At 49.4% G+C, this 27,615-nt stretch overlaps 10 protein-coding genes across 10 annotated transcripts; 5 read left to right on the top strand and 5 right to left on the bottom strand.

Moving 5' to 3' along the window:
- Positions 1 to 1,094: 1,094 nt before the first annotated feature.
- Positions 1,095 to 2,740, bottom strand: GGI43DRAFT_327931 (lipoyl(octanoyl) transferase LIP2). The gene has a single exon (XM_083201937.1). The coding sequence runs from the start codon at positions 2,199 to 2,201 to the stop codon at positions 1,254 to 1,256; it is 948 nt and encodes a 315-aa protein (XP_083062006.1). The 5' UTR covers positions 2,202 to 2,740; the 3' UTR covers positions 1,095 to 1,253.
- Positions 2,741 to 3,629: 889 nt separating this feature from the next.
- GGI43DRAFT_327933 (SUR7/PalI family-domain-containing protein) lies at positions 3,630 to 5,248 on the top strand. The gene is made up of 3 exons (XM_083201938.1): positions 3,630 to 3,822; positions 3,979 to 4,462; positions 4,594 to 5,248. Exons 1-3 carry the CDS (start codon positions 3,813 to 3,815, stop codon positions 4,835 to 4,837), a joined length of 738 nt encoding a protein of 245 aa, XP_083062005.1. The 5' UTR covers positions 3,630 to 3,812; the 3' UTR covers positions 4,838 to 5,248.
- A 579-nt stretch (positions 5,249 to 5,827) lies between these two features.
- GGI43DRAFT_327981 (kinase-like domain-containing protein) lies at positions 5,828 to 8,605 on the bottom strand. Its single transcript, XM_083201939.1, has 2 exons — positions 6,492 to 8,605; positions 5,828 to 6,437 (listed from the first exon to the last, which is right to left on the bottom strand). Exons 1-2 carry the CDS (start codon positions 8,040 to 8,042, stop codon positions 6,036 to 6,038), a joined length of 1,953 nt encoding a protein of 650 aa, XP_083062004.1. The 5' UTR covers positions 8,043 to 8,605; the 3' UTR covers positions 5,828 to 6,035.
- Positions 8,606 to 13,042: 4,437 nt separating this feature from the next.
- Positions 13,043 to 14,791, top strand: GGI43DRAFT_421857 (auxin efflux carrier; the record flags this gene model as incomplete). Its single annotated transcript, XM_083208024.1, has 3 exons — positions 13,043 to 13,247; positions 13,319 to 14,666; positions 14,728 to 14,791. 3 exons carry the CDS (start codon positions 13,043 to 13,045, stop codon positions 14,789 to 14,791), a joined length of 1,617 nt encoding a protein of 538 aa, XP_083062003.1.
- A 554-nt stretch (positions 14,792 to 15,345) lies between these two features.
- GGI43DRAFT_400792 (pyridoxamine 5'-phosphate oxidase family protein) lies at positions 15,346 to 16,643 on the bottom strand. The gene is made up of 3 exons (XM_083205493.1): positions 16,384 to 16,643; positions 16,142 to 16,316; positions 15,346 to 16,072 (listed from the first exon to the last, which is right to left on the bottom strand). The coding sequence occupies exons 1-3, from the start codon at positions 16,489 to 16,491 to the stop codon at positions 15,663 to 15,665; spliced, it is 693 nt and encodes a 230-aa protein (XP_083062002.1). The 5' UTR covers positions 16,492 to 16,643; the 3' UTR covers positions 15,346 to 15,662.
- A 246-nt stretch (positions 16,644 to 16,889) lies between these two features.
- Positions 16,890 to 19,358, top strand: GGI43DRAFT_327724 (carbamoyl-phosphate synthase L chain, ATP binding domain-containing protein). Its single transcript, XM_083201934.1, has 3 exons — positions 16,890 to 19,058; positions 19,126 to 19,204; positions 19,268 to 19,358. The coding sequence occupies exons 1-3, from the start codon at positions 17,044 to 17,046 to the stop codon at positions 19,334 to 19,336; spliced, it is 2,163 nt and encodes a 720-aa protein (XP_083062001.1). The 5' UTR covers positions 16,890 to 17,043; the 3' UTR covers positions 19,337 to 19,358.
- Positions 19,359 to 19,853: 495 nt separating this feature from the next.
- On the bottom strand, positions 19,854 to 21,105 carry GGI43DRAFT_382228 (putative amidoligase enzyme-domain-containing protein; the record flags this gene model as incomplete). Its single annotated transcript, XM_083203221.1, has 3 exons — positions 19,854 to 20,009; positions 20,184 to 20,746; positions 20,865 to 21,105. The coding sequence occupies 3 exons, from the start codon at positions 21,103 to 21,105 to the stop codon at positions 19,854 to 19,856; spliced, it is 960 nt and encodes a 319-aa protein (XP_083062000.1).
- An 877-nt stretch (positions 21,106 to 21,982) lies between these two features.
- GGI43DRAFT_327763 (gamma-glutamylcyclotransferase family protein) lies at positions 21,983 to 23,377 on the top strand. Its single transcript, XM_083201936.1, has one exon. The coding sequence runs from the start codon at positions 22,271 to 22,273 to the stop codon at positions 23,270 to 23,272; it is 1,002 nt and encodes a 333-aa protein (XP_083061999.1). The 5' UTR covers positions 21,983 to 22,270; the 3' UTR covers positions 23,273 to 23,377.
- A 27-nt stretch (positions 23,378 to 23,404) lies between these two features.
- On the bottom strand, positions 23,405 to 25,100 carry GGI43DRAFT_327753 (uncharacterized protein). Its single transcript, XM_083201935.1, has 2 exons — positions 24,234 to 25,100; positions 23,405 to 24,165 (listed from the first exon to the last, which is right to left on the bottom strand). Exons 1-2 carry the CDS (start codon positions 24,859 to 24,861, stop codon positions 23,537 to 23,539), a joined length of 1,257 nt encoding a protein of 418 aa, XP_083061998.1. The 5' UTR covers positions 24,862 to 25,100; the 3' UTR covers positions 23,405 to 23,536.
- Positions 25,015 to 27,604, top strand: GGI43DRAFT_433114 (Hsp70 family protein; the record flags this gene model as incomplete). The annotated part of the gene is made up of 7 exons (XM_083209689.1): positions 25,015 to 25,728; positions 25,782 to 25,933; positions 25,991 to 26,252; positions 26,305 to 26,586; positions 26,641 to 27,083; positions 27,137 to 27,197; positions 27,248 to 27,604. Exons 1-7 carry the CDS (start codon positions 25,648 to 25,650, stop codon positions 27,602 to 27,604), a joined length of 1,638 nt encoding a protein of 545 aa, XP_083061997.1. The 5' UTR covers positions 25,015 to 25,647.
- Positions 27,605 to 27,615: the final 11 nt, after the last annotated feature.

Here is a 27,615-nt window from a genome sequence, read left to right as displayed (position 1 = left end):
CTTCATCTTGCAGGGCATCAACCCCCAAATCTTCAATCGGCAGTAGTGGTATTTCATTTTGTAGATTGCGATATTTTAGCTTAGAAAACGATAAGATTAAAAGATATGGATTCTATTAGTTATAAGCAGAATAAGGAAAATAAACCTCTGCGCTCATGGACTGCTGCAGCAAACTGAAGCATCAATCTCGTAGGGCTGCTGATCTGCAGCGAAGTAGCACCGTCATATCAAAAGATACGGCTTCTGGGTAAGCACTGATTATGCTGCAAGGGAGCTGATATGGGATCAATGCCGTATCAAAAGCAAATGCAGGCTAAATGGCAAGATAACTGCAGATGCATCGCTTATCAGGAACGCTGTTGGCGTTGTAGGGATCTGGTTGGTTCGAGAGTGTAAGCATGTTGGCGGGCTAAGAGCTAAGAGATAAGGCCATGATAGCAATCGCCGTCCCAGACTGCCCCCGCAAACTTACCCCATACTCCAGCCCGGTACCCAGCAAATAAAGAGAGCGGCCCGTTGGAAGCTGGCGACGGCAAAGATAAGGCGGAGTGTCAACGATTTATCAGATAACAGTCATCAGGCAATTAATCGCTTTGCCGTCCTATCTGTATGAATGCGACGATACCGTAGATCGCAGCGGCAGATGATGTATGGGGTAGCCCCACTCTTTTCGCCCTGGTAAAAGATAGATAAGGATATCTGCCATATAGAATATAGGCCTCGGGCAAAACCGGCTGCTTTCTTGATGTATTTTCGATTTTCGTGTTTTCCAGATACAGATTGGCATTGATAACGCTGAAAGATGAAACTAGGACGTAAACATGAATCTGTAAAACATCATAGGCTGATATATCCGTGGAGATACCCATCTCCTCGGATAGATTACACGTAAAGAAATGGTTGTATGATAAAGAAAAGGAATCTTTGCATGACATAAAAGATATTATTAGATATCATTTGCCGTTATGGCTGTATCTGCTTCTCCGTGGAATGCTTCTCCGTGGAAAGCGCTCCCGCGGGGGTTGAATGGAGGTCTCATGTCCATGTTGTTTGCTGTACGTAAAGCTTCTCATGGTGTTGATAACCGATAACGGCAGCTTCGGTATTGTGCTGAGTTTCACTCTCTTGCCTCTCATATCTTCTTGGTGACTGATATCTCTTGGCGATCATGCGAATGAAAAGTAATACTTTTTACTCACGCCAAGCGATCAAGTTATCATTCTGTTTTCTTTGCTTATCATCAAAGCGACAGATCATCGTCCTAGATCGGCACCTCGCTTTGATGCATCTTTCAATCCTTCTTCAAATATGCTAGCCCAACGCTGTGCCAATTCGAATAAGTCAAAGGACATGCCTTGAGCAGCACTACCAAGCTCAGCTACCACAGATGTCGCCAGCTTTCCTTCGAGCCCGCATGGAACGAACCGAGCCCACGGATTCAAACGTTCCAAACCCTTAACGGAGACATCGATATTGATGGCCGTGCCAAGTGCCGTGACATACCGCCGGTGATGGACCCCGAGAGCTGCAATCTTACGAGGCGGGCCTGACGACTCTTGAACCCAGACGCCGGGCTCATCGCGGTTGGTATATGTTTGGATATCGAATATCTCAGAAAGAAACCGCTGCGTAGTTGTCTCTAGATGGCTAGCAAATGAGGAGACACTATACTTGGGATACAGAGAAGAGTGCATATCCAATATGGGCCAAAGAACAAGTTGACCAGGGCCATGGTAAGTAGTGAGGCCTCCGCGGTTCGTCTTCTTCACCTGGGGATAAAAGAGCCCTTCGATGGGCTGAGGCCGCTGGAGGAGATGGACATCCAGTGGCTGTTCCAGATGGAACTTTTGCTCTGGAATAAGATCATCTTGTCGACGACCAAGAGTAAATGTCGGCGTAGACTCAAACGATATGAGCTGTGGCCGAGGACAGTCATCTTCAGTTCTCGACTTCTCGGGAAGTCCCTTCCAGGTCAAGAATCTAGCTCGATGTTCCTCCTGGACATCTTCAGCAGCTTCATAGCTTGTCAGCCCAGTAGAGTTATCCCCTATGAGATGCTGGTGCTCCAGAAAGGAGGCTTTTGAAAAGGTAGCCTGGCACCGTCGGCCACCAATTGACAAGCCGGCTCTGTGAGATGCCGATGCTGCTGCTGCTGCTGCTGCTGCAGCTGCTCTGAGCTGCAAACGAGGCACGTGCCACATCTTGTGACTTGGCTGCGCTACTGACAGCAGCTCTGAATTGAGTTACTCTTAAAAACAAAATAGCCGTAAAAGGAATAAAGAAACTGGGACAAGGTTGGTGATGTGATGTTGCAGCATTAGTGATTAGGTAGGCGTTAGCAGGCTGCTGCTAACATTGTCAAATCTTGTCGTAGCACTACCAATCGCTAAGCTGGCGGATAGCGCCGGGTGGACGCTAAAGGCAATGTTGTGGATGCTGCTGACGTGACGCTGCCGTGAAAGCTGGGCCCAGTGACAACCTCCAAATTCCCAGCGAGATGGAATAAGATCAAGGAGGAAGCAAATCGGAATGTCACCTGTGCTGGTGGGCATGGAGATGATGCAATACTGCCGTGTGTCGTCAACGCCTCATCCACAGCGTCCACCTCATCCAGCTTTTGTATCACCCAGGCCCGTCGCCCAATTGGCCGCTCCTTTCATGACATCAAAGCTTCATACACCCGCTGCGGAGGCTGAACCAAACAAGGTTTGCGCAAGCGTCGGCCAATGGTGTAGGTGATGGCGCGCAGCACTTGTCGTTGTGTGGACGCAACTGCGTGGAATGCGACGTGCTTGTTTCGGTGCTGCGAGGGATCTAGCATGAAGCTTCGTCTCCAGTCGCGGTGAACCTTGGGTGGCACTTTAAGGTGCTGAGGTCGCCCTGGTCTCGTCTCGTACTGCTCACATGTAAACGATCCAGGCTTCCGACGTCGCCTAGCTGGAAGAGGTGGCATTCGCTCATCATGTTAGCATGTAGAAGGGACAGTCTCACGTCCCAATGGATTGTCAATTGAGGCTTCTTCTCGCTTGCAATTCGCCAATATTTGTGTCGTCATCGCCGCTCCACGATGGTCCTCCCGTCGACTCAATTGAGGACAGCGCCACGCCCTCACGGCAGGCACTTCCCAGCGCTAACCCGCTGAAAAAAGCTTCTTGGCGCTAGTATCTTGGAGCTGCTGCTCATCTTGGCCGATCGCCTGGTTGTGAACTTGAGTGCCTGGATTACTGCCAGCTGTACATGATACGGCGTGGCTTTGGGTGTTTTAACGTTTGGCACCAATGTATCATCTACCTGCTCGAGTAACTTCCGCCCCCCGTGGCTCAAGAAACTGCATCATCAGCCCCGCCGCCTTTGCCCCCAAGAGCTTCCCATCCAGCTCTTTTCTCTCCTCCCCGGGCTCAGCTGCGTATTTCTTTCCCTCTCTCGTATACTCTGATACCACTTAATTCTATCTCTGTCACTAACGAGCGTATATTTTTAATATCTGATCGCGTCCACTGGTTCAATATATTTTCAGCGGCAGACCTCCACTGAAGCTCTGCCCTGTCCAACAAGAAGCTCCAGATCGGGCTATATCCTAGCTCAAGCAAGGTTCCCTGCAGTCGCATCGCCTTAGCTGGATCTATCACGACGTCACAACATCTCGCATCACTATCAGTATTCATATTGATACTATTATAACTGCAATCGATCACTATAACTTATTGGAATAGAAAGAGCTCGCAAAGGCCTCGAATCTATTTCTCTTCCCTATCTTTCCTCGCCTTACTCGCCGCTTATACAAGGATTACGCATTATAAAGCTGATACAAAATGCCCAAGAGTGAGTGAATCAGTCTCTTTTTCAGATCGTTGTCAAGCATCCTCGGCAATATCCTCAACTTCTCGATCAATTGCACAAATTGCGATAGTAAAGACAGATATAAACGTATAAATAAAGAACAACTTCGGCTCAGGCTAACCAAATCGCATTTTATAGACGCCATCTTAGGCTCCATCGGCTTCATACTCCTCTGCCTCTCGCAGCTCTTTATCTGGTTCATCATCTTCCCTGGCGTCACGAACGACACACCCTTCCGCCACACCTACTACCTTCGTGCAGACACCAGCGGCATCACAGGCGCCCGCGACATTTCCCAATGGACCTACTTCTTCATCTGCGGCCTCAACAATCAAGATTGTGGTAGTGCTCATCCAGCCATTCCTTTCGGCTTTGCCTGGGACAGCAATGCGCAGAATGTGCCGCCGGGACTCGGTGGTAGCCATGGCAGCGACACAACGTCGTTCCATTACTTCTTTATGTGGCGCTTTGGATGGGTGTTTTTGCTCATGACACTCTTCTTTGAAGTCTTGGCCTTTTTCACTGCGATCCTAGCCTGCTGCGGCCGTCTCGGTGCAGCACTGGCCTTTGTCGTCTCTAGCATTGCGCTCTTCTTCTATACGCTCGCCGTAACTATTATAACGTATGTTGACCCCCCTTTCAATATCTGTATTTTTACTCAATTACCTTACATCTCTCTCTCTTTGTCTCTCTTTTTTCATTTCATGTAAAGATTCAAAAGTACCACTTTGCTAAACAGTTCACGTTGCGCAGTGCTACATTCTGCGAAGCTCGCAACCGCTTCCACGATGTTGGCCGTTCTGCCAAGATCGGACCGTGGGCTTTCGGTTTCCTCTGGGGTTCCTATGTAGCTCTCCTCATCGCTGTCATCCTCTTTGCGCTGGGAATACGCTCAAATCCCACTTTCAGCTTTCGTCGCCGGCAAAGCTCTCGCGAACCGACTGGAAGCCGTGGCCGCTCCTACGATGGTCGCCGAGTCAAGGAAGAGTATTCGTAAATTTTTCTCTTTGGCAAAACACAGTATTTCGTTTACAGCTTTCTTTTTGACGAGAAACGTATGCGAAAAGGAAAGACGTAATAACAGTATTTGGGCCGATGGAGCGACAGAGTTGCAGTGTAAAGCAGACGATGACTTGCCTATGCTGTCTCCCGAGCGTATAATATACCTGCTTTAAGTACCTAATGGCCTAATTATGTTGAAGCCGTCGCACTCCCAGTAATAATAAGTGGAGGAACGGAACGTTAAGGGGGTTATAATAATGTCTGTTTCGTCTCTTCTCGATGATAACTTATGAATTTATTCTTATTAATTGGTTATAAATACCCTCGCTCGTTGGCAGTAAACAAACACGGTTACATAGGGCGCCATCAGAAATGATAAAATACCAATATTTCACACGTTTTTAGATGTAGTCATTTTATCATGGTTCTCAGTCATGTCAATCTTATATATGAATGATTTTAATTACGGTACAGGCTGCCCTCGTGTTCTTGACCATGCGTGTGCGTCATCTTAATATACGTACAAAAAAAGAAAAATTCCTCCCAAGGTAAAAAAAAAAAAAAAAAAAATCCTTCTCGCCGTGTGCACCATAACATCCTCCCTCTCCCCAACTCCCTTGAAGTCTTTCGTCAGTTGCCAAACTTTACCTCCCAAGCTGTTGCTTACCAAAGGGAAAAAAAAAAGAAATTTGAAAAAAAGGGGTGATAGAAAGTAAATTTGTGCCAATAGTATGAGCAAGCAAAAAGAGATAAAAATGGAACAACAAAAGAAGATCATCCGCTTATAGCTCCCTTTGAATATATGAAAACCCCCGTCTAAAAAAATGTGGTCCAAATGCGTGTGTATATATGTGTTCGTTATGTGAATATAGGCAGGGGTGAAATGCTTTTTTTTTTCTTGTGTATATATATGTGCGCATGCTTGTGCAGCTGGACGGAGGCGAAATAGCTAAATTCTTTTGCTTTTTGAAAAAAGACCTTTGCTTATCTTGTACAAAGGAAGAGCCAGTTTAATGTCTCCTCCGTCATCAATTTGCCCTTCCGCTTTATACTTATACTTTTCTTTTGCTTGATGCTGATAGATTGAGCCAACCCAGATACCAGCTCTTGTTGGCATGTGTCATAAGCGCAGATTCCTTCCTTGGTTGTAGGTTTGCCTCAAAAGATAGTAATCATGTGTATATCGACGTCTCTTAGTGGCCTTGGCCTTGGTTGAGGATGGGACTTCCTAGAGGGCTGATGCTATCAAGGGGTGCAGCGTGGAGCGCGGGCTTGCTGGGACCAACGCCGTTGTGGCCGTCTGCGTTCTTTTTCAACACAGACTTGACCCATTCAGCAACTTCAGCGTCTTCAGTGCCTGAGCTCAAATCCATATGTCCTACCGCCTCGGCTACCTTGTCTACGGTCTCGTCATCTTCGGCGACCTCGGCAATCGTTTCCGGCTTAGACAGAGACTGGATCCAGGGATGTTTAAGTAGCATGGCATATGTCGGGCGCATCTTTGGTATCTTATGAAGACAGCTCTTGACAAAGTCCTTTGCCAAATCGGAGTAACCCTCCTCTGGCATAGCCGGCGGCTCGCCTTCAACGATGGCCTAGGACACAGTTAGTAATCGACAAATATGATTATTAGGCCAGTAACAACTTACATTCAGTTGGCTGAAAATAGTGGACGAGGCTTCAGGCGGATATGGATATCGACCCATGGCGCACTCGATGACCGTCAAGCCCAAGCTCCAGACATCGCTTTGAACACTGTACGTGCCATCTGAGTTGCCCGACTGTGCCATGCCACCTCCAGAGATTCGCTCGGGAGCCATGTAACTCTGGCATCCAATGTTTGTCTTGGCAATGCTGGCCACAAGGTTGCCGCTGACACCAAAGTCGCAGATTTTGATCTGGCCTTGCGTGTTGGCCAGGATGTTCGTTGGCTTGACATCTCGATGGATGATGTTATGCTCGTCCTTTAGTGATTTGAGACCCATCACGGCCGAATAGGTAATCTTGCGAAGGATATTTTCGGGGATACCTCCAGCGTAGATCTTATCAATGGAGCCACCATCCATGTATTCAATACACATGTATACGGCACCTTCCTGGAAGAACGCTCCGTAGAAGTCGATGATAAATGGTGACACACACTCGTGTAGGATAACCAGCTCTTTGAGAATGGTGGTAAACTTGGCATCGTCGAGCTCCAGTCTGATTTCCTTCATGGCCATGACTTTACTAGCTTGAGATTCCAACGAACTTGCGGCATCTGGGACAGCAGAGTCTGATTGACTTCGGTGCGGGTGTGGATGCTGCAACTTGGTCCCAGACAATCCTGGCCCAAAGCGTGGCACACTCGGCTTCGCATGCCTGACCTTGTATACCGTTCCGTAGTTGCCCTTACCTAACTCGTCTATTATTTCCACCTCATCAAGGGATATTTTAAAGGTCTGGCCATTGGAAAAGTTGACCCCAGTGCGGGTGATGGTAGCGGCACCGTCGAAAGTGATCCAGCCCTTTTCTGTATCGATATACTTCTTGAAATCGTCTAGTTTGGACCCTAGAGATGATTTGCCATTGGGGGCGCTTGGCTGAGGCAATCCCGAGAGAGACGGAGCTCCCGCTCGGCGCATGCCACCAGCAGCAGGGCTACCACCACCACTCATATCTGATAGTTTCATTCCTCCCAAGCCCATATTGGCTCTTCGCTCGCTGAGAGAAGGCTTTGGTAGGACAGGTGCTGATCTGGGGTGTGGTACGGGCCCGGGACGTTGCATAGGCATGCGCAGATTAGGGAAGCCGCCAGGAGCTATAGGTCCTCCAGGCGAGGGCATCGGTGAGACAGGTGAGCTGCCCGCCGCTGCCATTCCTTTTTGCATTCGTTGCTGGTGAAGCGCGCGCGCCTTGGCCATGACACTGTTGTCCATGGCTCCAGCACCGGCAGCAAAGGACGAGCCTGTCTGGGAAGGATTTCTTGCCTTGCCCAGTATTCCCAGCGTAGTTGAGTTAGGGTTCATATTCCGGGGATCGGAAAAGGTGTTGAGGGATGGGAGTCTCTTGGGAGAGCTGGGAGATTCGCCCAGCTCGTCGCCGTTGGGGGTTCCGGCTATGGACGAGTCCTCAGAGAACGGAGATGCTTGCACGGAGAGTTCACGAGTGCCATCGGATACGCTGTCCGGCGTGGCCGGGATAGAATCGGTACCGCTCATTGTGACAGTTGGAGAGATGTAGCTGCGTGGCTATATGCTCAGAGCGGAGGTAGTAGAGATGGAGATGGAGATGGAGTCGCAGGTGGGAGAGACAGAGATGTCCCCAGTCTTTGAAGTTAGAAGCTATTCAACGGAGCTACTATGCTCGATTGAAGATGCGCGGCGTCGCAGAGGCAAAGGCCCAGCGACCCGGCAACTATGAGGAGGACGAAGAGTGTTTTCCTTGCTGTCTTTCTTCAGCGGTGGACGTTGACGATGAAGGTGGTCCGAGGTCGAGGCTTTGAAGCTTGACCAAGGTGGGGTTTTTCGGATGCTTCGTCGCTGACAATTCCCTTTGACGGCCGATTCGCGGGAGGCGGACGGCGGACAGTTTGGTCCTGTCGGACTACGCTCCTCAAAGACTAGGCCGGTCTAGACTTTTGCACGACCCAGACAAGAGACAAAGCAGTCGATGAAGTGCTCGGCTATCGCTCGGTTTATACGTGTACCTTCTGACACGATGCGTTTTTCGTTCGTGGGGCGACGCGAAAGAGGGGGGGAATAGAAATTAGGAAAGACAGAGCGACAAGCTGCAGACAACGGTTAGCTCAGCGCCGGCTTGATCATCGCGGGCTTGAGAATTTGCGACGCCACCTGTAGAGCGGATTTCGACTTTATGTATGAAACGGCGCTTGCCTCGTCCATGCGCCCGGAGCTATAGTTGGAGCGTACCTTAAATGAGCCCGGATCCGCCAGGCTTGTTTGCTGAGGGCTTTGCAGGGCTGTGTTGGCACCGGCAGTTGTGAAAAGGCTTGAAGAAATTTTCTTGTCTTCTCAACAGCCTGCAAGTTGTGGTGGGCCGTTGTCTTATACGAGTCCAGGCACAACTTTTTTTTTATGTTCTTTTTTGGTCAATGAAGTCGAAGTAATGCAAAGAAGCTTACTAAGTCATCGAAAAGTATGTTTGAATACGTAGAGACTGTGGCAGCGTCAGGTATCGATCAAGAAACAAAGCAGCATCAAGGCCAGGAACGCTCGTTGGTCAATTCCCGGAGCCGTCGACGTACCTGATGGCTGTTTTTGGCCCAGTGAAGAAACCTGAACGGCGCTGCGGCACAGACAACTGGAACCAATTGCTCTCTACCAAGGCACAAACTTGCCGAGCCTTGCAGTGGATGCTAGCTTGCGATAGGCCAAGCGAGTGCTAAAAGATGCAAAGCTGTGCGGGGTTGGTTGGCTCTTCTGGTGCTTTCTGGTGCGGTAATGACGATGACGACCCCATGCGTCAAAATGCAGGATTATCGTCAGGCGGCGTCTCTGTGCCGGCACGTCATATAAAGCAGGCCACCCGTCAATTGGCGCGCCGGGATTGGTGGCGAGATTCGTCTATCGTGACCCAAAAGTGGGCATCAGCGCTGTGTCCATGTCGCCGGGTAAAAAAAGATGCTGAAGCCAGCACTGCACTGGATAATAACCTACCTATCCAATGCCTTTATCTTGCGGCCGCGGGCAGGGGATGCAGCAGAAAAGACCCTGCTATGCGGCAGCGAATAGGTATTCAGAAGACCAGAGGTGCCTAAAGTCGCAGTTTATGCCGGGCGTGAAATGTGACGTGATTCAGTCAGCTTTGGGCTGGACGAGGGAATGAGCGTACTCCGTATCGATGCAGATAAAAGGACAGACACAAGGGGGGCCAGCGTTGGGCTCGATGAAATGCCCACAGGCAGGGCGGAAGTGGGACAAAAGGGCAAGATGAAGAATCGAAAGAAGGATGATGGAAGGAAAGGGGAGGGGGGATATGGCTGCGGTTGACGATTTATATCACCGCCGTCTCCTGGGTACAAATTCAAGTATATTTATTAATGGCTAATCGCTTATTAACTAGAAACGCTGAACAAGAGCCGGCCTGGCGCTACAAGCAGCTGCCAATAGGTTGTCAAGCAGCGTCTCTCATCGCTGCATGTTTAATACGGCCTGTGACTACGACGGGCCTTGATAGTGACTCTGAGGCCTCTTGAGCGGAATATCCCACCAAATTCCGCTGTGATGGTTGGTAGACCCCACACGCGGGTACTCTCTGTTTCGTATTTTCGCCCCAAGCACTACCAGGCGATGACGCCAGTTGCTGCCAGATTTATAAGTACTGACGAATAGGAGGGTACATGCTGCGGCGGGAACCAGCCCGACGATCCATATCAGACAGATCTCATTATGAAACCGCCTCTGGTCCCCGAGCCGTGCCTTGGGACTATGAAGGGAAAGCAATAGTGGCCTATCACGGGTCAAGGCTATGACAAGTGAGTTCGCCTAGAGGCGACGAGCCTTTCTATTTTCCCTCTTCTGAAGCCACCAAACATGAAAAAAGTTGGGGCCCATCCTACGGAAGCCGGGCTACCCCAGGATCCCTCTTTTGTTTTCTGTTTGTTTCTCACGACCCTGCATTCGATTGGGCTCTGTAAGCCTCGTTATTGGGCCACCGAGGTGAGGCTACCGCAGGTCCGCCACGGCGATGGCGGTAGCTGCCTGACAAGCTGACGTTGCGGGCGTCAGAGTCGCTGCCCTTGCATCGGCCTGTGTCTCTGTTGAATTGCATTTGCCGCGTTGCAATCTCGTTTCATGATGGCATAAAGATGCCAATTACTACATTTTGCAGGATATGTGGATAAATTCTATGTCTACTGCAGGCATGCAGGCAGCACCGGATGCCTGGACTGATGCGCAAACACCAATTTGCAGAGATACTAACGCAGCCCAATTATCTCCAAGGTACCCACATCGATGCTACCCTCAGCCCAGCATGGATGACTGCTGCTCCGTATTAACCACCTAATTAACTAATCAAATGGGACCCTGGCGGTTCATATGCATCATATTTCGTAGCTATGAAGCTTTTTTGTGCATTGGGTAACCCAGCTGGGGAGGGATCGGCGCCTTGCGCGTTTCAAACCACTGATGCACATTTCCCCCTCCATCGCGTTTATCATGACGTACTCTATTAACCATCTCGATCGAGAGGCTTTTGTTTTTGTTCCTGCGATGGAGGCGATTATTGAAACAGCTATGAGCACGTCACGACATTTATATGCATCCACGGCGAGGAGAAGCTGTCGGTTATGCTTTTCATTGGTTCCACGTTGGGTGTTTCTTTGGACTCTCGGTGGATGGCTGGTGCCTCTATGATGTGCCACACTTTCTAGGCCTACATGGTGGAGTTATCTGTGCAAGGCTGAGAGTTATCAAAGATAATTGGATTGAGCATTATTGCGCATTCTGTTGTGTATTAATGTGCTGTATAATATGAGGAAGTAATAGTATCCGATGGCCTGGCGTCCAAACATGGATTACCCCAGTATCACATCGTACTTTGTAGGATATTTCCCCCTTGCATGACGGGAAAAGTGAGGCTGTCGAGACTAATGGGCATCGAGACCATCAGATGCAACGCTGGCAGTCTTTTACTGGCAGTCTCTGTCCAAAAGGGATGAGACAAGCTCATTTCCGTCATCTCAAAGTGCGGTGTGTATATGAGTTGCTATAAATGTTTAGGAGATAAGATGCGATGCGGCTGTGGCAAAGTTGAAGTTGTGTAAACGCCTGCGCTTGCATGTCTCGCCAAGATGCTGGGCCTATGCAATACCGTGCTACGGTTGAAGAGATAAGGCGCCCGACCTTATCTCTGCAGTCGCACAAAGCTAAGCCACATTGAGGACATCAGGTTTAAAGGGTTCCGTTTACAACTTGCTCAGCAGCGCCAAGCTTGCCAAGATGAATAAGCTCATTACGAATGCTTCATAGCCATAAACAGGCCTCCTAGACATACCTACGATAGTGGCTGGCTGCCTTGTGTAATCCCCAACAAACCATCTACTTTCTACTTCCTACCTTGTAGTCCAGTTGAAAAAGGTCCAGGCCAACAGCAGAAGACGAGCCGCACGTGATGGCAATTAATGCAGCCAATTACTGCCACTGCTGGCTGATAACCGTACGCCCCTACTCTGCTGGCTCCTCTCCCCTGGCCAGGCCTCTTTTGGAGGGCTCATGGGCGCATTCGGGGATTCTATTGGCCCACGGAACCATCCCGCGCAAGTACCTGACAGCGCAGCCCTCCACCCAAAGTGACATCAGCCGCGTCGCCACGCCCCAAAACAGCGCCAAGAGGGCCTTAAATGGCACCCAGAGAGCTAAAGAGGCCGCTAGCTGGAGCCCGGCAGCCCGGCCAGAGCTTGTTTGGCCCAGCTGTTCCGCGCCTCGTCTGTCTCATGTCACTCTTGCGTGTTGCGCGACCATTCGCCTCCCTTATCTCTGAGTCGTGCTACCTGTGCTCATACGCAGTCAAGTCGCACCACAGCATCATACAGGGCTGGGGAAAAGGGCCCTATTGGAGGCCCATCCATTGTGTCTAGCTCTATCTTTTTCGCCTTCAGCATGGCCCCGTTGCAGGCGGTGCGCAGCCACTCTAAATCGTCAGTCACTGCCTGCAGGGCATCTCATTTAACACGCATCACATCCTCGTACTTTTTCCCAATCTCTCGGCCTGCACGGCAAAGAGCCAATCTATGGCCATTCTGGAAACGCCTGCCTGACAAACTCCCCTGAACCCGAACTGACAGCACGCCCCGGTGACCTCATCCCAGCTGAATTGCTATTTTCTCCTAGACAGCGGCTAGCTGACGACGCTTTGAACTTTCTGTGAACCCAAGGTTACTTCCCGCTCTGCAGGTCTCACTGAAGGATTTCTCTACTATTCTTTCTCCTTCTACTTTTCTTCTTACCCTTTCACATCGCCCTTTTCTGGCCCATCGTCGGGAATTCCGTTTTCAAACAATCGGAAACAACAGTGCTGGCACAAAACGACACGATACGACTCCACCCGATTCGACTCGATTCAATTGAACATTGCTTTTTCTCGGACGAACCAGCCATTATTCTGAGCGCTTGGATCACAATTGATGGATCCTGCCGCCTCGCTCACGCCGCCGACATCGTTTCGGCTGGCCGTGCTGGCTCAAAAGGCCTATGACATGCCGCTCAAGGTCTTTGAGTCAGCTTCGCCTGCGCCGTCGCATCCCTCCTTATCGCACCTCTGCTTGCTCGTCTTCGAAGCTGTTCTAGAAGTAGTCTGTGTGAGCTTGCCGGGATACATCGTCGCGCGCCTTGGCCATTTCGATGCCGATAAGCAAAAATTCCTGGCTAATCTGAATGTGATGCTCTTCACGCCCTGTCTTAGTATGTTGCTCCCTCTTGCCATGTCTCTCTTATTCTCCTTTGAATGCCGTCTAACCCATTACTCTCTCCAGTCTTCACCAAGCTAGCATCTCAGCTCAATGCCGAAAAACTATCCGATCTCGCCATCATCCCCGCCATCTTTATCGTACAAACTCTTGTATCATGGGTAGTTTCGATCCTGGTTGCCAAGGGGTTCCGATTCAATAAGCGAGCTTCCAACTTTGTTACTGCTATGGGCGTCTTTGGCAATTCAAATTCACTGCCTATTTCTCTGGTTCTTTCTCTCTCGCAAACAATCAAGGGCCTCCACTGGGATAGGATACCAGGCGATAACGATGACGAAGTCGGCGCTCGCGGCATCTTATATCTACTAATTTTCCAGCAACTTGGTCAGCTTGTCAGATGGAGCTGGGGATACCACGTCCTGCTGGCTCCCAAGGATAAATACGCCGAGTATCAAGATGAAATTGCCGAAGAAGGCCAGTATAGATATAGAGACGAAGAGCCGAACGAACAAGAGCCGGAGATTCTCATTACTGGCTTGGACGGTGATACCGAAGATGATGACGAGAGCAATGCTTCTGAAGATTATATACCTGCTGGACGAACGCCTCTTGCGAGCAATTCTCGGGCTTCACTGGCTGGCTCCTCAGTCGATAATGACGATATGCTGAATTTCAAGAAGGGCAACTACACTCGTGGAAGCACGCTTGCCAATACAGACTTGGAAGATGATATTCTTTCATTCCCTCGTATTCGTCTTCGAGATGAGGTTGAAGTCGAGCATGGAGCTACTGCTCGTATCAAGAAATCGCTATATTCTCTTAAAGACAAAGCTTCTGCGGCCATGGCTCGCCAATATCAGCGACTTCCTCAACCTGCACAGACCTGCCTTTCCTTCATTCATAAGTCAGTCACAAAGACTCTCAGATTTGTATGGGATTTCATGAACCCACCTTTGTGGGCTATGCTCATTGCGGTCATCGTGGCGTCTATCCCGAGTCTTCAACAGTTATTCTTCGAGGATGGTTCATTCGTGAAGAACAGCGTCACCAACGCAGTTTCGTCTAGTGGAGGCGTTGCAGTGCCTTTGATCTTGGTTGTTCTTGGCGCCAACTTGGCGCGCAACACTGCCGCTCACGATTCTCCCATAGACCCGGAGGAGGAAAAGATTGGCACCAAGCTCTTGATCGCTTCGTTGCTGAGCAGGATGGTTCTGCCGACTTTGATCATGGCACCCATTCTGGCTATTACGGCAAAATACTTGCCCATCAGCATTCTGGATGATCCCATCTTTATTGTTGTATGCTTTCTTCTTACTGGCGCTCCCAGTGCGCTCCAGCTTGCGCAAATTTGCCAAATCAACAATGTTTATGAGCAGACTATGGGAAGAATCCTCTTTCAGAGCTATGTTATCTGGTAAGCATTTCAACACCCTTACTTTGTCTTTTATCGTGCATTTCACTAATACACATATTAGGATTCTTCCCTCTACTCTCTTCCTTGTCATGATGGCACTCGAGGTGATCGAGTGGGCAAAGTGAATTAATCATTACCCCAGCTAGGGGATCGTTATGAGAAACGAACTTGCTTTTTTTTTTTTGCCTTTGCTTCTCTTTGCTTTTTTACTGAGATATACCTATAATTTGGCGTTTAGGGTACGGACTGGCAAGGTAGAAGTGACATTTTATCTAGCATAGATTGGTATGGACTAGCGATGGTGGATTATCATCAACTAAATTGTATTATTATGGCAGAAATTAGTAGATTGGTTGGGATATTCAGATTAGTGAAGACTTTCACAAGAGAGACTGGCAGGGTATTTGTCATTGGAACAATACATGTAATTTTTTTTTAAGTAAAAAGAGCCGCTCGTATGCTCGAGGCCATGAATAGAAACCTCACATACTGCATAGCGCTTTATGGAATGGGCTTGGACCTTTTTCTACCCAGAAGGAGTAACAATATCTTTGCTTTCCTTGCGTTTTATTTCTCTTAGCCACCGTCTCAAGAAGCAACGATAAAATGCATATGAATCTCTTGGTAGCTGCTACATATAACCCCCCCCACCCCCTCCCCCCCCTAACCTTCAATAGCCCAATACTCAAGATCTTTCTCACTTACTTCCAGCTAGGATAGAATGCCTAGTTCCTCGTGTCTGTCTCATAACCCTCGTCGACAACGTTACGGCAAAGCTTGCGTAAGGAGCCTTGCAATGAGAATGTTGATGCTCGTAAAAGAAGATATACTACTTTGCAGGTAACTACCTATGTGGGATAAGTATAAGTACATTTTTTTTTGTCCCTCAGTTACTATCAATATCTGTTATGCCCATTTCCGATGCCATGCCACGCCTCTAATATTAACCATATAAATACAACCTAACAAACCCCTTTTTCCTACCAAGGTCACCCATCAAGCACCTCCGTTGAGCAGCGGCGCATCCGTCGTCAACTCCCAATCCCTCACCGTACCCTTGAAATCACTGATTCTCACATTTCGAATGTCGACCACAATGACGCGCACTTCCTCTCCCGCCACGAAATGGCCATCATTCTCGCGGTTACCGGTATTTGACACGGGCTGGAAAAGAGGTGTGCCCTCCTCAAAGGTGTTGTTCTCGAGATGCTGCGCTACGTAGAACTTTTCCTCTTCAGAGCCGATGGGAGCTATCCGTGCAGCGCCTCCTATCGTTGCGCTGATGCTGGAAACGGCGGATGTGTTGAGGTTGAGGAGCAGGGCGGCGAGGCTGGAGCGAGTTTCGGGAGCGGGAGATCCGCCGCCAGACATGCGACGGCCTTGGGTAGGAGGACGGTGGGAGACCCCTAGAAGAACATTCATTGTCAGTATTAAAGCGTACATACTCATTATGTAGTTGATGTTGGGAGCCATACAGTCGTGGACGAGGAGAGAAACGTTTGAGTTGGCGATGATGTTGGTGGTCTTGCGAGAGGCCGGGTTGGTGGTCATGATGATGACGGGAGAGTCGGAGTAAGGCGAGGAGGGGAGATAGGTGTAGTTCATGAGGGACACATTGGGCACGTTGTCCGTGCATGTGGCCAGGTGAAGCTATTCGCAAATCTCTAGGTCAGCCCCATATCTTCATAGCATCAACATTAGTGCGATTGGGCCATACAAATCGAGCATTCTCAAGGCATTGAACCACCTCGGTGGGCAAGGTGCTCGTCTGGCGCTTGTGCGTGTCGCCCTCCGACGCCTCGTAGTTCAGCGGGATCTTGTCCATGGTGTGCTGCGTTGTCTATTGATCGAGCCGAGATATGCAGCCGTGTTCCAACACAAGGTGTGACGTCCAAGAAGCGCAGCCTTTTTTCCCGCCTGTGATCTTCCCGACAATCCGATCAGCCGATGTTCTAAGGCTGGAAGCTAAGGCTCTACAGTAGAACCAACAGCCTTTGGCTCCAAACGTGGGGGAGGGGAAAGAAGACGGACCGCGCTTAGTCATGCCCAGCTCCCGTTAGGGGAGTACCAGCTTCGGTATGGGGCCCCTCCGCAAGAGCGCAGGTACCGCCAAACTGTACAGCCGAGGGTGACGTCGGCGCTTCAGCTCGAGGCGATTCTCAGCTGCCGCGGCTACAAACGGCTGCTGGCGGTCGGCTCTATCCAGCTTCTAACCGATTGAGCCTCTGCAAGGCGAAGCAGCATCTTTGGCCCGGCCGTTGTGCACAAATTGAATTCTTTCTTTTAGATTAATTGAATTCGCGAACCCTTTGCACCTTCGTTTCTGCTCGTTCTTCTCCTCCAGATAGATTCCCTCAGATCTTGCAGTTCCGTCGCCATGCGTTCCCTCCGCGCCAATCGCCTCTCCCTGAGGCCCGTACCGCGATTCCTCTCCACAGCATCACCAGCAAAGACGGCGGCGCTGAGCTCCGTGCTCATTGCCAACAGAGGCGAGATCGCCATCCGAATCAACCGCACGGCGGAGCGCATGGGAATCAAGGCCACCACGGTGTACACAGACGTCGACGCAAACTCATGGCACGCCTCTTCCGGCTTCCAGTCTCTGGGCCTGGGTCCAGCCAATGGCTACTTGGACGGCGAGAAGATCATCGCGCTGGCCAAGAAGCACGGCATCCAGGCGCTCCACCCCGGCTATGGCTTCCTGTCAGAAAACTACAAGTTCGCAGAGAGATGCGAGGAAGAAGGCATCGTCTTTGTGGGACCCCCCGCAACCGCAATGGCCGACATGGGCAACAAGGCGAGGAGTAAGGAGATTATGAACGCGGCCAATGTGCCCTGCGTTCCTGGATACCACGGATCAGAGCAAGGCGAAGAGCAATTGCTAGCCTACGCCAAGGAAATCACCTTCCCAGTCCTCCTCAAGAGTGTGCGAGGTGGTGGTGGTAAGGGCATGCGAATCGTCATGAAGGAGGACGAGTTCATGACACAGCTCAAGAGCGCCAGAGCCGAGGCCAAGGCTTCCTTTGGCGAGGGCGGAGAGGTCATGCTCGTTGAAAAGTACATTGTGCGCCCGAGACACGTCGAAGTGCAGGTCTTTGCCGACAAGTACGGCAACACTGTCGCCCTTGGCGAGCGAGACTGCAGTGTCCAGCGAAGACACCAAAAGGTTCTCGAGGAGTCGCCCGCTCCTGATTTGGACGAGGTCACCCGACAAGACCTCTGGAACAAGGCCCGCAAGGCCGCCGAGGCCGTTGGCTACGTCGGTGCTGGAACCGTTGAATTCATCCTGGACAAGGACAGCGGAAAGTTCTACTTCATGGAGATGAACACCCGATTACAGGTCGAGCACCCCGTCACTGAGATGGTTACCGGTCTGGATCTTGTCGAGTGGCAGTTCCGCATTGCCGCCGGCGAGAAGCTGCCTTTGACCCAGGCCGAGGTCGAAGAGCAGATGAACCAGCGAGGGGCTGCCATTGAAGCTCGTGTCTATGCCGAGAACCCCGAAAAGGGCTTCATGCCAGACTCTGGCAAGCTCATCCACGCCGTCCTGCTAGATTCCGCCAAAGCCGATGAAGATATTCGTCTGGACTGGGGCTTCGGCTCCGGCAGCGTCGTCTCTGAAGCATACGACGGTATGATTGCCAAGCTCATCGTCCGAGGTGATAACCGCGAGACCGCCATTGCCAAACTCGCCACCGCTCTGCGTGCCTTTGAAATCGTCGGTCTGAGCACCAACGTTGAGTTCCTCAAGAGACTATGCGCCTCTGAGGCGTTCATCGCCGGAGATGTCGAAACCGGCTTCATCGACAAGTGGAGAGAAGAGCTCTTCAAGCCCAGACACATCAACAACGAGGTTTTTGCTCAGGCTGCCCTGGGTGTTTTGAGCAACCAGCTGCAAACCATTGGCACCAGCCCGCACGGCCAGTCACTCGGCTTCGGCAACACAAACTCCACCAGCGAACGCAAGCTCGCATTCAAGGTCCTCGATGGCTACAGCGAAAAGGAAGGCGAGGTCGTCGAGGCCTTTGTCTCACAAACCGGCCACAACCTCTACAACGTCACTATCTCCCGCAAGGGTGAAGAGCCCGAGCTCTTCAGCAACGTCATCAGCGAGCCTACCATTGAAGGCGCCGTCACCAAGTTGCAGTCACGATTCCCTGGCGAGAGGATCCAATCAACAGTCGTTCCCCAAGAGAATGGCACTGAGACCAAACTGGCTATTTTCCAGCACGGTGTCAAGACTGATCTGGCATTGCTACCACCGTCGTGGTATGAGAAGGCTTTGGGCCTGAAGGAGGTGTCCGCTTCCGTAGCGGCACCTATGCCCTGCAAGATCCTGAAGAACGAGGTTGAGGAGGGACAGACTGTCAAGAAGGGCGCACCACTTGTTGTGTAAGTGATTTCGAATCCACGTTAAGGTTCTTATCTGTTCCCATTAGTCGCTAACAAAGCCATACAGCATCGAATCAATGAAGATGGAGACAGTGATCCGCTCCCCACAGGACGGCGTTATCAAGAAGCTTGCTCACAAGGAAGGCGTAAGTCCATTTGAAACCATTGACTTGCTTTTTAAGTATCTGCTTAACTAACTGCCATCATAGGATATCTGCAAGGCTGGAACTATTCTTGTCCTATTCGAAGAGGAGCCCAGCAAAGAAGAGTCATCATAAATGGAATAATGAAGGCGTTTTGATTTACGGAAGATTTTATGAATCATGTATATATATATAATTTTTTTTGGGCAAGATATACGTCGTTTATCATCAATGACCTAATATCAATGAGAAGAAAAAAAATCATTACCTTACCTTCCCTTCCCTTATTTCCCTTATTATTTTTCGTCTTTTTTTTCTCTATATAGTGAGGTATCATCAGTTTCTGGCAAGTTGCATATTTTCCTGTTCTTTTTTTCAATACCGCTCCTTCACAGGCAGTAAACAAGTAAAACATATGAAAGGTCGTCCTAAACTCCGCGTAATGCATAAAACATTATATCGTCATAACATCATAATGGCATCGTGAGCCTCATCAAGCTGCCACAGCAATATCTGACACAGCTAACGAATGCTAAGCATTCATAAAGCTAGGGCCAGCTAATATCGACCAAAGCTGTTGTCAAAAGAAAGATGGAGTAAAAAAATCCGAAGGAACCATATCATCGAAATGGTGCGTGCAGCGTATTTTTTATCACTTCGTTTGCATTTCTGCATATGTGTCAGGCAGATGCCTGCCCATCCGTGACTGCTTAGCCGCCTGTCGGATGCGCTTCCACCACTCTTTGGCGCGATGGGGCCAACTGGGATCCGTAGGCGGTACGTAAGAATAGTAGTTGTTGAGAAGGTCCTACGTTCAGAAGCGTATCAATAAGCGAGATGACTTCAGGTGAGTGGGTTATTGTGATTATTCTCCTCATCCACCTCTCCCCTTTTCACTACCATCTCCATGATATTCATTGTTGTGAGAACAAAGGACAGACATAACTAGGCAAAAAGTTAAAAGGGGGTCGCATAGGCTTACCTCTTCCTTCGCCAGAGTGATGAATCCCAGCACAAAGGCCACCCAGGCCAACGTCCCCTTAGTGTTGAGAAATTGGTTTCCGCCTCGAAACTCAATGGTCCCTGTGCATCGCCTGGTCTTCCGGCGTGGATAAATATTCTGAAAATTCCATAGAACGTAGCGGTTTCCCTGCATGTAATGGCACAGATCCGCCTTCTTGGTCTTGGATTTGATCTCGGCAGCCACTTTTCGCAATGCACCCGAGCTCTTCTTCCAGCTCAGCGTCTTATTCAGTCCACATTCGAGGCTCTCGCTGTTGAGACGGCAGTAGTGGTTGTCGCGGCGAGTTGCAGGCAGGATCTCTGCAACGTAATCCTCATATACGACCGTTGCGAAGGCAATTTTCTTCAGAGTTCTGAGGGAGAATTTGTTTTTAAGATTGACTGGCGTGACATGAACATGCCCACCGCATGAAACGTCTTCCTGAGGCTTAAAATGTACACGCATGGCCTCCCAAAAGTCGGAGAAGATAGGGCTCACACCATGCATGGTATCAAGCTTTGGGGATACAACCTCCATGCATACTATCAGTTGCATCTATGTCAGCGCATATTTCTCATGTGCATGATAGAAATCACATGTAGTATTTGCATATGGTTTCTATCATGCAGTGAAATGGGGTTAAACTCGGGAATTACAAACCATATGGCCGTGGCCGCTTCAGCGATCCGTCGCGAGTGACAAACCACTTCCCTCCATAGTACTCTGGATGCTTGCTATACTTTGAGCAATCATCATGGACCGCCTGAATGCCCCGGTTGCGTAGTTTCTGTGCCAGTTGTCGATACCAATCCACGTTTGTGAAGCTGTCGGAATTCCCGTATGGCTTGGCAACAGCCTCAATCTCTACACCAAAATTGTAATGCCTAACACCAGTTGGCATCTTCGGTAGGCTGTTGGGTGTAAGTCGTCAACACAGGTGAAACCAGAATTCCAGGAGATGAGGCTGCACTTACAGCCCAAGCAAAAGCAGCAACAGGTCCACTGAGCAAACACCGAGCTGGATTGAGAAAGGTGTGCTAGATGATAAAGTGAATGTGCTGGCTGTTAGATGGTGTAGTCGACATAGTTGATATCTGACTCCGGGTTCCTGCTTTCTGACTTGCTAAGCCAGGTGTTCGCTTCTCTCGCGATGCTAGACACATTTAACCACGCTTGCGCGGATAATTGGCCAATTCATTTCGGACTGGACGCATGTATGCTCACATGACACCCTCAATTGCTTGCCAGCTTCTCCATTTGTGCGAAGCATCCAATTATTGCACTCATGTTTTCTACGCGGAGTGTTATTAGATGCTACATACCCCAGTAAATGGGCAGCCATGTTTGCCCACTGAGCCATGGTCAGCCACTGTCCAGTCAGACAAAGCCATGGGGTAGCACTGCCAGCAGACTTTTAGCCGCCCAGCCACCGTTGCGCTGTCCATAAACTTCTTCTTCACCCCTACCTTTTCGGATCTCCTATCCAGCATATCGTTTGCGCGGGGCCGCAGGGAGGGACGACTACTCCCCTACCATAATACAGTGGCCCTCAGTGGTGGAGGTGGTAGGGAACGTGGCAGCCAGGAGCGGGCATGATGCTCCGAAGCCGGGCATGTCCGTGGCTCTCTTTTGAAACAGAAAGAGTGAAAGTCGTCCAAATTTTTATGCTCACTGCCACGAAAGAGGCTCCCGTATGCCAAGAACCAAAGACGTGGTGAGGTCCAATTGGTGCTTGCGCTCCCATGCCCTGCATCATGGTCGTCATCCCGTCTCTTTGCTGCCCAACCTGACGTGCTGCATCATAGATCCACTATAGAGGCAGCCGCACTCTAACGGAGCATCCTGGCTGGCTGGTGAACAAACGAGTGACTCTCACGCGATACACATGTTTTCGCCTCATAATATAGGTGACCAGAAATAATCAGCAGTATGTAAGACAGCATACTGCACACAGTAAGAACAGACATTTCCAGCCTCTTCAATGTTCAATCTCGTAGACCGTGTTCCATCTCAGAAACACAACAGCCCGATACTCGGATATCCCCCGCCAATTCCCCAATTTGACCATGGATGCCATCCGCAGCCAATCAGTGGGGGGTAAGAAATCCAAAGTGCCGGCCCAGAAAGCAGCATCAGCAGTGTCTCTAGACCGCCGGCCGGCAAAGTTATACTTTGCTTATGGGAGCAACTTGCACGTCAAGCAAATGAACCGTCGATGTCCGAATAGCAAGTTCATTGGAAAGGCCCGTCTATCCAACTATCGGTGGCAGATCAACGAGCGCGGATATGCCAACGTCGTTGTGGCAGAGGGACACTGGGTAGATGGTCTCGTATATGAGATCGACGATGTCGACGAAGCCAAGCTGGACATAAATGAAGGCGTTGCGAAAAGTGCATACAACAAGCGATACATGACCGTCCTACTCCATCGAGCACAGAGTGCCCTGTACCGCCGCCCCGTATCGTGGATAGTGGAAAAAGGCGGACCCGCGGCCGTGAGTAGACAAGCCAGGCTTATAGCTCAGGGGCGGCGAGAAAACTCTTTACTGCACTGGCAAGACGATGTTCTCATATACGTCAATCCAAACTGCACTCTTGATAGCAGCCCCAGAGAAGAATATGTCAATCGAATCAATCTGGGTATTGCGGATGCCAGGGCCCTAGGCGTTGACGAGGATTATATTCGGAACTGTATCCGCCCCTTTATCCCGGAAACCACAGACAGAGCCCCTTCGAGTCCTGCACTGGGAAACCCCAAACTCAAGGTGCTAACCGTCGTCCGGGGTAGGAATGCAAATTCTCCTGCGCGGTCTGACGGCCGCTCCCCGGCGCGCAAAGAACGATCGGTGAGCCGATCGAAGCAGCATTTTGAGCGGCGATCTCGATCCTTGCAGCCTCCTAACAAAGAAAATGACCAAAAGAAAGACTCAGTAGTGAAATCAAAGGTGCCACCCTTGCCTCCGCGACCACAGTTAAACCAGCCCCAGTCAAACCAACCCCGTGACGTTCCTATCGTTTCAGTACAGGAGGTACACCCGAGCTGGGGCTGGTGGCCAGCATTTTCATGAGATGAAACAAGAAGAATTAAGCGGCTATCGGTACAAAGTCTCTTGAAGATAGTGATCGAATTTCGTGATTCATTGCGATGTAAGTATCTATCTGTGGTGAAATCTATTGGTCGTTTGTCATTGCTTTTTTGGCCAGCCCAGCTGACGCTTCTATAATTCTAGGAATATCATCAAGATGTCTGATTTTGTTTTTGTTTAAAAAGGAAAAATTCACCAGCTCCAGTCGCCATCAAGGCGTGTTCTAGAGGACCCTTGGGCCATATATCAGAGCTTTGAGCGATGTCGCCTCAAGATCAGGGTCTTACTTTTGGGTGATATATTTCGCGATGGACCAAGAGATCGACCCTTTGATCCATTTGCAAAATCCCACAAGAGTCTTGTTAACGTCATAGTTTTTTGTGGAATATCGCCATCCTTATCTCCTCCATACACCAAGACTGTTGGTTTGCAGACAATTTTTACTGCTGACTTCTTTGCTCCGGAGACCGTCTCGACAAAGAGACCTGGAGCAATATCGAATAGATACGATGCGTTTTTAAGGGCATCAGATGATTTGCCATTTTCGTCCGAGTTCATAATGGCACCTCTGTCAGCAAGGTTGATGCATTCATAAGTATCCAATTTGGATCTCGCGGTTCGTGCTGGCCACCTAAGAGAGAATATGTTTGGAGAAAGCTGCAGTCGGTGTGCAAGATCCACCGCCGGGTCAATGATGCTTGTCCGAAGAGAATTTTGCAGTTCTGCAGCAGTTACATATGGCACTACAACTGTTAGGAGAGAAGCAAGATCTTCAGTAATGAGGTTGAGATATGCTGATCTTCTAGATTTGAAGGATTTCTGGCTGGCCAAAGCCGTAAGCGTCTCAGATCTCCACTCTCTGCAATGCTGAATATCTTGTTTAAAATGTTAGTTTTAGTTGAGAATGTAAAATATCGCCATGATTTAGAGAGTGCAAACATACCTCGAGGGAGTTTAGATATCGCACTCTCCATCTCATCGATCCACGCCGCAGTAGTCTCACCATCCGCATCATCCAGGGGACAGTAGAATGACTTGGTGAAGAACACTAGCCATAAATATTGCATGATAATAGCCGTAAAATGGTATTCATCGGAATGCCACACATTGAGACAGCTTGTTGCTGGCTCTCTCATAAGAGACACGAATCTTGTTGACTGGGCTGGAGTTGGCTGGCAGCGAAAGTGGCCACTGGCGAGATCATCCAAGACAGGTCGAATGCGATACTCAACCCAACGCTTGACATTTTCGCACAAACTTTTATATGCTACTTGCGCTTCGATCTCTGTAATGTCTCTCCTCTTCGGAGATGTGCGAGTGCTCTGATTTTTAGTCTCCTCGGTGTTGTTTGACTGGCTGCGAGCTTGTGCGAGCTGGCTTTGTGCTTCTTTCAATTCTTGCTGCAGCAGTTCCAATTTCTTTGATAACTTTGAATTCTCTTTTTCCTGAACTTCAAGCTCTTCCTGTCGTGAGTCTAGGACCTCCTCGGTGAACTGACGCAGCTGAACTTCTTCCACCAGTTTGCTCTTGTCGTCTTGCTTGCGTAGTGTCTCTGCTGGGTTCGGCGACATTGCTTCCTTTCTTTTCTTATAACTGAGGTATTTCGTATGCAGTATGCTGTTTGCGGTATGGTTGTGATAATGTAAATATGGAAAAGAACAGATAGGGTGATGTGGTTTCTAGAAGTTTATGGAGCCAGTGACGGAAATGTCAACGATCGATCCCACTTGTTCTGCTTGCGCGCGTAATGGTTTCCTTTTAGCCAATGGCCTACTCCTAATGCAATGGCTTGGTGACCTGGCAAAAGCACAAATGACCCATAGAGCCTCAGTTGGATAGGGTTACCAGGTGATGAACTGTCGGTGCGTAGCCTGACCATGTCATATTGGTGGATATTCCCCTTAACTGGCTGGCCGCCTCTTCATGCCCGAAGCAAGCACCCATTAGGCTCCACCACATACCCGGCGACGGGATCGGCTGTCTGCATGCACGTCCGGGGTGCCCTGTCCCGCAAAAGCGCGCGTTTATGCTTCATGGCTGGTACTTCAATGCCAGGCCAATAATTATGCGTATAATTGTTTAGAGGCTTACCTGGTCGGCATAAGAATCCCGTAGTTGGCTGTCTTATATCCTAACCTTCGGCGGAGCCCGAGCAAGGTTACTGGAAGCATCCCATTGGCACCATCAAGAAACAAGCGACAGCCCCCAGTCCATGAAATACTTGGAAACAATGACTCTCTTCTAAGCCATTTTGCATAGCGCATTCGACCATCCAAACCCGGGCCATCACAAGCGCCATCGGCTACTTACAGGGGATTCCCAGAGGAGATACCTACTTCGCATTGGAAGGCTTGAGCATGAGCGAAGAGAGAAGAATTGTCGTCTCTATTGACTTTGGAACCACTTTTTCTGGAGTCGCTTGGGCAGATACGACTCAGGTGAGTCCAAGCAGTAGTAAACGAAGATTTCGTGCCGCGCTAAAGCCTCCAAGCCGGATGTTCAGCACGTATTATCCGACTGGCCATCAGTTGGTTCGTCCCAAAATAGCCCTAAAGTTCCAACGGAGCTGCGAAAAGTAGCATCCGGCTGGCAGTGGGGGTTCCAGATCCCGAAATCGGCGAAGAGAAGTAGACTGTTCAAGCTGTGAGACACAATCATCATTGGTAGATATGGCTCCAGAGCTGATTCCATGTATAACAGAAGATTGGATGAACCATCGGATACGAAGACCGAAGGAGAATCTGCCCAGGAGCTAACAAGGATATATCTATCATGCCTCTATTCACATTTTATCAGCGTCTTAGAGGGGAAGCTGTCGCCCAGCGTAGTACAATCGACGCCAATGGACGTTGTTGTCACCGTTCCAGCAATATGGTCAAATAGTGCAAAGCAAGAAACAGAAAAGGCAGCGTCACTGGCTGGCTTTGGCGGAGAGCAAAAAATAAAGCTTATATCAGAACCTGTTTGTCTTAACTCTGGTCGATAGGCCTGTTGCAGTGCTAACAATATAACAGGAAGCGGCAGCTCTGTATACTGTCAAATATTTGAGCCCATCTGTCCTACAAACTGGTCGGAAATTTGTCGTATGCGACGCCGGAGGAGGTACAGTAGATCTTATAACATATGAAGTTGCTAAAGTTCAGCCCCTCCAAATGAGGGAAGTCACGGAAGGCACTGGAGGAAAATGCGGGTCTTCGATGCTCAACATGAGATTTCGACGATATTTGAAGCAGATACACGGAGATAAATACTGGACAGACGAGCGGCTTGTTGTTGCGCTGAGTGAGTTTGAAGCGGTATGTATGTGCCAGAATATCCTAATATCTATCATTAGCCTGACCATACTTCAGTTCAAAAAGGATTTTTCTCCAAAGGGTGAACCACTTACGCTAAAGGTCGATCCATCTCTCGGCCTTAGACGTGATCGATTCACGATATCGCAAGACGATATGACTACTAAAATATGGGATCCGATTATGAAAGACATAATTTGTTTAATAAAGGAGCAAATCTCGATGGCAGGCGAAAAAGTTGCGGCAGTCGTACTGGTTGGCGGCTTCGGACAGAACGCATATCTAAGGTCTCGGGTTCGCGATGTCATCGTTTCTAGGGTGCGGGTGCTTCAGCCAGAAAATGGTGTTACTGCAGTAGTAAAAGGAGCCGTCATCTATGGTCTAGGAAATTACCAGCCTGCAATGGCCCTGGTAGGGATCGCATCTCGGGTCGCCAGGCGATCGTATGGTACCTGCCTTTTGACAAAGTATGACCCGGCAAAGCATAACCATGACGAAGCGTGAGTAAACAAATAAGAAGATGCAAAGAATTATTACTGAAGATTGGGGACAGGTTCTGGTCGGAAAAAGAAGAGGACTGGGTCGTCGTTGAAATGTGCTGGTTCATCCGCAAGGTATGTTGAAAAGGAGTAAAAGAAGCTGATCTTATAGTGACCAGCTCTAGGGCCAATCGTATCCCGATGATAAGCCTTCAAAAATTGAGTATCAATGCGATATACCCGTATTTATGGGACATAAGCCGCAAGCAGATATCGAGATATTCAGCAACGACGATGATCATGAGGCACCCATACACATTAGCGGCACAACAAAGAGAGTAGCCACGCTATTCCTGGACCTGCATAAAATAACAAAATCAGCAAAGTCATCGGCGAAAAAGAAAAAAATGGGATGGCATCGATATTATTGCTTGACGGGTGTGATTGAGGCAAGCTATGGATCAGCCATGATAACATATACCGTGAAACTTGGAGGTCTGTATATTCTCCACCCTTTATCGAAACACTTGTTTGAGCTCTAAATTGGGTCTAA

The sequence above is a fragment of the Trichoderma evansii genome, assembly GCF_050947405.1.
Source record: "Trichoderma evansii strain SZMC 28006 chromosome Unknown GGI43scaffold_6, whole genome shotgun sequence".
Classification (NCBI taxonomy): Eukaryota; Fungi; Ascomycota; class Sordariomycetes; order Hypocreales; family Hypocreaceae; genus Trichoderma; species Trichoderma evansii.
The sequence above is the reverse complement of the archived record's forward strand: the minus strand, read 5'-3'. Positions and strand labels throughout refer to the sequence as shown.